Source organism: Citrus clementina, unplaced genomic scaffold (assembly GCF_000493195.1).
Source record: "Citrus clementina cultivar Clemenules unplaced genomic scaffold, Citrus_clementina_v1.0 scaffold_2, whole genome shotgun sequence".
NCBI classification, from domain to species: domain Eukaryota; kingdom Viridiplantae; phylum Streptophyta; class Magnoliopsida; order Sapindales; family Rutaceae; genus Citrus; species Citrus x clementina.
In genome coordinates, this window is record NW_006262688.1 from 1174604 (window position 1) to 1184020 (window position 9417).

General features: G+C 34.3%; 1 protein-coding gene across 1 annotated transcript; it reads left to right on the forward strand.

The window, feature by feature from the left end:
- Nucleotides 1–4914: 4914 nt before the first annotated feature.
- On the forward strand, nt 4915–9116 carry LOC112100759. The gene is made up of 2 exons (XM_024190225.1): nt 4915–5142; nt 8556–9116. The coding sequence occupies exons 1-2, from the start codon at nt 4915–4917 to the stop codon at nt 9114–9116; spliced, it is 789 nt and encodes a 262-aa protein (XP_024045993.1).
- Nucleotides 9117–9417: the final 301 nt, after the last annotated feature.

Genomic DNA, 9417 nt, shown 5'->3' on the forward strand with positions numbered 1-9417 from the left:
AATGGATTCTTGAAGGAGCCGCTCCACCAGCGATTCCAAAACAACTTGAGCCAAATACAGAGTTGCAAAATGTGACTCAGTATTTTGATGGTAGAGTCAAACTATCTTTCAAGAGGTCTAACTCAACCAGATTTTCTGATAAAGAGTCATGCTCAAGCATCCCTTCATTAGAAAGGAAATTTACAAAAATCCCTTCTGTCATAAACCCCCCTTATCAGCCTATAAAGAGTCAACCAAGGTTTTCCACCTCAGATATTCCAAGTTCATCTATTGAATCTGTTGACTATAATACAAATGTCCCTCATCCAATTTATATTAGTAGTCAACGAGAACAAAGACAGGCAGAGAAGGAAACTTCTCCTCCAACTTCCCCTACTTTTTCTGCTGTCACAGAAAATGTGATAAATGTTATTGAAAAGAATTTTGAGCTTGACAAAAATCTTCTCCATGATGATTTTTATTCTGAAAGAAATAAAGAAAAAAGACTTTGGTTTTTTAAGAATTTTTTAAACCAAAGAAAAGAAATCCAACAAATCTATTATGAATTTGTAAACCTACATCAAGTTCATATATTGTTTTTTGATTGGTTCGAGATATATTCTTCTGAGAAGGTGATCCCACCAACCTTTAAGTTGACCTGTAAAACCTGCAATAAGAATCTCTGCAATGGCTTTGTCAGAAGTTCTTGATTGGGTTTTATAGGCATTGGCTGCCGTGGTCATCTGTTGCAACAATCCTAGGATGTTATACTCGGACATTCCATCTATATTCCACCTGATTTGACCATAGACAGAGGATGCATTATATCGAGACTGATTTAATGCACTAGGCCTGTTGTCTATGGTCAAATCAGGTGGAATATAGATGGAATGTCCAAGTATTACATCCTAGGATTGTTGCAACAGATGACCATGGCAGCCAATGCCTATAAAACCCAATCAGGAACTTCTGACAAAGCCATTGCAGAGATTCTTATTGCAGGTTTTACAGGTCAACTTAAAGGTTGGTGGGATCACCTTCTCACTAAGCAGCAACAATTGTTGACTTGTGGAATTGGTTTTCTATCCTAGTCAACTATTTTCCTATTGTATTTAAGTTAGTATTACAGAAATTATTCTGTTGGATAATACTACTTAAATTAGCATCGATATCATTTGGTTTAGGGATTTTATAAGGTGAGGCCCTAATTTGGACAGGAGGTTCACCGTGATCGACGGTTAAACTCCGTAGAGGTGGATGCTCAATTTCTATGGTTCTATCGCTATCAGAAAGTTTCAACTCAGGAATTTTCTTTCTAATAGTAATAGGGTTTGACTCTTTAAAAGGATATGAGATGTTGTTCTCAGAAGAATATATCTCGAACCAATCAAAAAACAATATATGAACTTGATGTAGGTTTACAAATTCATATCTGAAGTGGCCACCTGACTATCACGAGTCTGTTTGCTCACATTCCTTTCTTTTATTTTATATTTTATTTTATTAATTACATCTCTTCAATAATGCATTCCAAATATCTTTAGCAATTCTTCTTTGTTTTCTATTTTCAATTCCAATTTCTTCTTTATTCCTGAAATATTTACAATATAAAAATTAACACACTGTAAATTAATTTAATATAAAAATTTATTAGGGTAGTATTAAGATAATTTAAGAATAATGAGCACTTTAATCAACATTGTAAGTGAAAATTTGATAATTTTATATTTATTAAATGTACATTTTTTAGTGTCAATCATATCCCCCAACCAACTTATTACTAGGCCCTAGCAATTTAATTGATAAAAGTCTAGCAAATTTGAAACCCAAATTGAAATCTCTCTTTTTTTTTTCTTTTTGAAAATTGTGGTTGCTTGTTTAATCAGATTAATGACAACAATCAAATAAAAGTATAAGCATTATCTTCAGCCTAAAGAAAATCACACCCACATAAATTAGTCAAGTAAAATCATGCAAAGTGATCAATTATCAGAGCTACATTAATCAAGCTACTTTTAAGGATAATATGTCAAACCCCAAAATCTCACGGTTAAGACTGACTCTCTTAAAAAAAATAAACCTAATAAAAATAGTCACTCTAAGAAGTGGTAGATTGAGGGAATAGCAAAAACAATATCACACACTCTCATCAAAATGAAAGGATAATGCCTGCAATTTATAAATAAAATGATCTCAAGTCTGGGGAATTACTAGCCAAACCAATTTGTTTTCGTCACCACATCTTTTAGTCCATATTACCAGTTTCTACTTCAGACTATAGTTCCCTAAAGTCAAAAAGGACTTATACTAAGATGTAACGTAGGCTAGGGACATGACTAACAAAGAAGGGATAATAGGAAAAATAAAATATATGTTTGCAAAATATAGGATTTTTGGAGATTGTAAGGTGCTTTTCACTTGGATTTTTTTTCTTTTTTTTATATTATTTATTATTATTTATTTATTTATTTTTATTCATAGTGCCATTTTCAAGAATACATAATCATCCTATTTTCAAACATAATTGGGTGGCGAAAAACATAAGATATAAGGTGATATTCCACGTTGGAGTGGGACAAGATGATAGGTTACCAAAGAAAAAAAATATTTTTTAATATATAAACTCAAGGGGGTTAACTATGGATACTTTATAATAGGGATGGCTAGAAAGGCTCAAACGGATCAAAAATGACCTTTTTGTCATCTTTAGGGCTCTAATCCACTGGTTCAATGGACTTTCAGATGCAGCTACATAAGAAGGTGCTTCATTCCTCTTTTCTCAAGGCAGGAAACATTTAGATGACCATACTTTCGACAATCAAAGCAAATGATGGGTAAGCTTTCATATTCAACTTTTTTAATCTTGTCGTTGAGGAGAAATTGAGAGCACAAAGGCTTATCCAAAGCAACTTCAACAACAATTCTAGTAGACTTACCTCGAGTAGCTGACTAAGTACTGTAATCAATGCGAACTACATTTCCAATTACCTGTCCCAACAAACGTAGCACCTTCTCGTGATAATAATGGAGTGGCATTCTAGGGAGACGCATCCAGGCCACGATTGAAGAAATCTTCTCCTTTGCGCTGTCAAAATGAGGTGACCACAATTGAACCGTTAAATAGTGGCCAAGCACAATCCATGGTCCTTGAGTTAGCACGTGTTGTGCATCTGAAATGTTTTAAAGCAGAGTAGGATGTAGTTATTCTCCAGATCTATCATAGAGAGACCATGAGACATACCCCATAAGGCCTCCAAACGGCTACACAGAACTTTATGGCCAATATTCCTTCTTAATAATTTCACAACCACCGTTGACTGCCAGGGTTTCACTAAATGTGAATGGATCTTTGGGGAGAAAAAGATGGATGGTAGAATTCTTTTCTTTTCAACTATGACATCTCTTATATCAAACTTCAACTCCTCATCCTTGCCCATTAGTTCATTCTCTATAGCTTGCTGCTCCTCCATTAATTTGTCTTTGAAAGAATCGGGAGATAGGTTATCCCCATCTATTCTGTGCTCTTTAATCTTAGCCTCTTTCGTAGATCGATTAGCTTTAATCGATGGCAGATGAATTTTCTCCAGACTCAAGTTCATAGTTTATTATGGTTTTAATCCTTTAACCCTATTGGATTTAACTCCACTACCTATTTTTGAGCGTGTTAGCTTAGATGGTAGAAACAAATAAGTTATTTCTCTTTTAATTGTCGAGTTTCTATTTTAATTGGAGTAAGGCACTTAAGCCGATTAAGATTCTGATTTTTATTTAGAATTTTTCCTATTTACTTAGATTAGGATTTTGATTTCATATAGTTCTTTCATTTTCGCTTAGATTAAGATTCTTATTTGATTTAGATTCTTTCCATATTTGCTTTAGATTTGGATTTCAATTTGATTTCAGATTAGGATTTATTTCCAAAAATTCTTGTAACCAACCGTATATAATGTACTTACATCCAATAAACAGAGAAGATCAGTTTTGATGTAGTTGGTGAGAGACTTCATTCTCTTTGGTTCTTAAACAAACTCTTTGAACTTATTAGATTTCCGTGGCTTTCAAACTCTTGACTTATCAATTAGATTATCTATAACTGATTGTGGTGACATCACATACCAAGGTTCGTACTTTCATTAAGCATCAACCAATTAATTTGACTGAAACATGAGTGGCATTAAGTGAATCATTATTTGTTTTAAGTGAAACATGTAAGGGAGTGAGGTGAGTCCTTTTCACATTATTTTTTACTTTCTTTTGTAGATGTTAGCCATGTCTCAAAACCTAGACCGAAACACAAATGAAGAGGATTAGTCTGCAACTACTAAGAACATACGAATTCAAGCATTAATGGGAGAGATGAGAAGGATGATGAGGGATGAATTAGAGCTCATACATGAGCGTTTGGATCAAGTGGAGAACAAACTTGTAGGGCAGCCACAACTCGTTCCCCAAGCACGTAGAAAAGAAAGAGCTCCAGCTAAAGGAGAGATTGATGACTATTATAGGGATAAGTATGATGAAGAGGAGGACTCCGTGGATAGCTATAAAGGAGATGGACGAGGTAGGAGAGCTAGGAATAGAGATGATGGATTAAGTGGCATAAAGACGAAGATTCAATTTTTTCAAGGAAAATTCGACCCAGAAGCATACCTTGAATAGGAGAAGAAAATGGAGTTCATATTTGACTGCCACAATTATTCAGAAGAAAAAAATATAAAATTGGCTGTGATTGAGTTTTCTGACTATACTATTACTTGGTAGGATCAGCTTGTTATAAATAGGAGGTGAAATATGGAACGTTTAGTTGAGACATGGGATGAAATGAAATCATTGATGAGAAGGTGTTTTGTACCTAACCACTATTATCGAGACTTGTACCAAAAATTACAAAGGCTTACACATGGTAGCCGAAGCGTGGAGGATTATTATAAACAAATGGAGATTGCCATGATTAGAGCAAATGTGGGGGAAGATAGAGAAGCTATCATGGCAGGATCCTTAAATGGTCTTAATCGGGAGATTGTAGATAAGGTTGAGTTGCAACATTATGTGGAGATTAAGGAGATAGTCCACAAAGCCATCAAGATTGAGCAGCAACTCAAAAGGAAGAGTAACACCCGTGCAACCCCAAGCTCGAGTTCCACTCCTTGGAAACCGAGCCATGTGAAATGAGACGAGAGGTAACAAGCATCTATTGCACCTAAGTGAGATCCGAGCCCTCTAAGCATAATTTACAACGTAACACCGTGACTCATACTATTAGGAATCGCGACATTAAGTGTTTTAAATGTCGAGGCACGGGGCATATCGCAAGTGAATGTGTGAATAAAAGAGCTATGGTATTGCGGGACAATGGTGAGATTGTAACTGAAGATGAAACAGAAGAAAATAAGATTCCACCATTAGAGGACATCAAAGATTAAGAGTATATAGTCCCTAGGGACTTAACTTTAGTAGCTTGTCAAGACAAAGTATGTAGTATGATTATTGATGGAGGAAGTTGTACTAATGTTGCTAGTACTATCATGGTAGAGAAGTTAGGGCTTGTGACACTTAAACACCCATGACCATACAAAGTACAGTGGTTAAATGACAGTGGTGAGGTAAAAGTGAACAAGCAATACTAGTGACTTTTTGGATTAGCAAGTATGAAGATAAGGTGCTATGTGATGTAGTACTAATGCAGGCTGGACATTTGTTACTTGGGCGGCCTTGGCAATTCGACAGACGTGTAAAGTATGATGGTTTCACCAACAAATTTTCATTAGTATTTAATCAATGCACATCACCCTTGTTCCATTGACACCAAAGCAGGTTTATGGAGACCAAGTCAGCCTATAGAGAGAGTGAGCAAGAGAAAAAGACAATGAAATTCAAAAAGAGGTCGAGAAAAATGTAAGAGAAAAACCAAAGAAAAATACAACCATTGAGAGAAAATCGGAAGGAAAACATAAGAATTTCTACGCGAGAACGAGTGAGACAAAAAAAGAGCACTCCAAAAAGATAAAAAGATAAAAAAAAAAAACTTATTAAAGTTAATAACCACTATCCAATTTTTCTAAGTCCTCCTCATTTTTCAACTGTAGAAAATTTTATATACATAATAGTTTTGTATTCATAGAAGATATATATATATATACTCACACATCTCAGTATCTTTCCCAAATAATCTATCAAGGTTACCTAGTTTCTTTATGCGATTGTAAATAATTAAAACTTGAACCTGTGATTTTAAAAGATGTAAAACTTTGAAATTGCAAGAGCTTAGTCTTAATTTGAATAGGTCAATTTGTAGTAGAACATATTTGATTTTGATATGTTCAATTTATAATCTATGACATGTTGCTAAAATAGCTAATGTATTCCTTTAGAAGATCTTGCTACAAAATTTAAGTTGCAGACCCAAGTAAATGCTTGCTGGTAGAGCTGTTTTATTTTGTTTGTCATATTTTATCTACGTAAACAAAAATATTTCCTTCCTATCTCACCAGCTGGTTGCAGTGATGAAGAATTCTTCAATTGTGACTACCAATGTGCATATAGAATTTTATTTGTTATTTTGATCAATGAGCTTAAGAAGCTGATGTTTTTTGTAGTATTTATTCTATGAACACATATGTTGTTAGTCAAATAGTGTTTATGCATTGTGGTTAATCATGTCGTAGGTTCATAGTTTTGTACAAAATATTGCATCCTAATGTTGCTTACTTGCTTTATAACTTGTGGTCCATGCAACAGTGTATCAATCGAATTACCTCTCTTGAGAATATGGGCATGCGTTCCTCCATTTCTTGTATTTTATTTATTTATTTATTTTCATGAATATATTGTTTTACCTAAATGATGGGTCATTGCTGCAACTTTTTGTATTTAAGCTCTCGACTTCCAATTTTTCTAAGATGTCTTGTGTGGATATATATTTTTCGCTTTAGAATTTCTTATCCTTGAAACCATTAGCAACCCCTCCTGATTAATAGAATGTCATTGTATTTCCTTCTAGTTGACCTTAGTTTAGGTTTTGTCTCTCATCCGTGGTAATTTCGATTATGTTTTTACCTTGTCATAGATAAACTTGAATGATCCTTTCATTCCATTGGTGGTCTATGATATGGAGCTACGTTCTGTAAAATGCTTGCTAAGGAATTTAAAACTGAATTTGCTTTTTGAATAAGGCGACTTTATGGTGTCATGGATGATAGAGGAAAATACATATACATCTCATAGGAAGAGATGAAAGTTGTAGCCAACTACATTAGGTGCCAAGGAAGAGTTAGCATATCGCATTTAGCTAGTAAGTCCAACCAGTTCATTGATTTGGAATCAAAAGCAAAGTTTGTTGAGGATCTCAACGGTGTGGAGGAGATTTTTGTTGCTTGACTTCAAGTATTTCTATGGAGAAGACACCTAATGCATGATGTCTGTCAGGTAATATTTATAATTATTTTGTTTAAATCATATGTGTTGTAATATATATCTTAATTATAGTGTAAAAGCAATGACAATGTAAAACTTTTTTTATTAATGCTAATACTAAAACTTTATCATCATGTATTTTTTGATAATTATTTTGTTTAAATTATTTATGGTATGTTTGTGTATGTATTAGTTAAATGTATTTTCTAACTATAAGTATGACTTAAGTGTTTAATAAAATATGTTTTTGAAAATGGTACTACCGAACACATATTCAATATTTTTATTATTTTCAATTGTGTCCACTGAACGCATATTACTGTTTTTAGTTCTAAAATACAGGATACAAAAAAATGATACCAAACGCATACTTAAATTCAAAATACAGCAACTGCAAAACACCATTTTCATTCTCATTTTTGTTCTTAGAAAATACAAATTCAAAAACAATACCGAACATGCCCTAAGATTTAAGTTACTTCTGGAAAACATTATAGGCTAAGTTAGGAACTAAGTTGTTGTTTTTGACTACTTGTTACCCTTAAACTGATAGTCAAACAGAAGTTGTGCATAAAACTTTATCTACTATGTTGCGGGCTATCATTAAAAAACCATCAAAACTTAAGATGATTGTTGGCCACATGTTGAGTATGCTTATAATCGCTCTGTTCATTTTGCTACTAATTATTCACTATTTGAAATTATTTATGGTTTTAGTCTTTTAACCCCATTGGATTTAACTCCATTACCTGTTTTTTAGCGTGTTAACTTAGATGGTAAGAAAAGGGTTGAAATTGTTAAGTAGATATATAAGATGGCGGAGTTCAACATTGAGCAGAGAGCAACATGCTAAACAAGCCATCAAAGGGCGACACAAGCTAGTCTTTGAACTCGACAATTGGGAGTGGTTATAGATGTGTAAAGAACGATTTTTGGAACAAAAGAAATCCAAGTTATTACCTTAAAGGGATGGTCCTTTCCAAGTCTTGGAACAGATCAATGAAAATTCATACAAGTTGGATTTGCCTGGTGAGTACAATGTAAATGCAACTTTTAATGTTTTTTATTTGAGTCCTTTTGATGCAGGCGATGATTTGAGAACAGATCATCTTCAACAGGAGGGGAATGATGAGATTAAGGACAAAACTGTCACAAACACGTAGGATGAGGCATATTTATATCCTATTCAAGTTCCCGCTGAACATGTCACAAGAGCTCGTGCAACAAAATTTAAAGAAGCACCTAATAGGTTGATTGAAAAATCCTACCTAGAAGCATACCTTGAATGGGAGAAGAAAATGGAGTTCATATTTGACTGCCACAATTATTCAGAGGCAAAAAAAGTAAAATTGGTTGTGATTGAGTTTTCTAATTATGCTATTACTTGGTGGGATCAAATTGTTATAAGTAGGAGGCAAAATAGGGAACGTCCAATTGAGACATGGGATGAAATGAAATCATTGATGAGAAGGTGTTTTATACCTAACCATTATTATAGAGACTTGTGCCAAAAATTACAACGTCTTACACAAGGTAGTCGAAGCGTTGAGGATTATTATAAAGAAATGGAGATTGCCATGATTAGAGTAAATGTGGAAGAGGATAGAGAAGCTACCATGGCACGATTCTTAAATGGACTTAATCGGGAGATTGCAGATAAGGTTGAGTTGCAACATTATGTGGAGATTGAGAAGATGGTCCACAAAGCCATCAAGATTGAGTAGCAACTCAAGAGGAGGGGTAACATTCGTGCAGTCCCAAGTTCGAGTTCCACTCCTCGGAAGCCGAGCTATGTGAAACGAGACGAGAGGCCACAAGCATCTACTACAACTAAGCTAAAATCCGAGCCCTCCAAGCACAACACACAAGGTAACACCGTGACTCCTACTATTAGGAAACGTTACATTAAGTGTTTTAAATGTCAAGGCACGGGGCATATCACAAGTGAATGTGTGAATAAAAGCATTATGGTATTGCAGGACAATGGTGAGATTGTAACTAAAGATGAGACGTAAGAGAATGAGA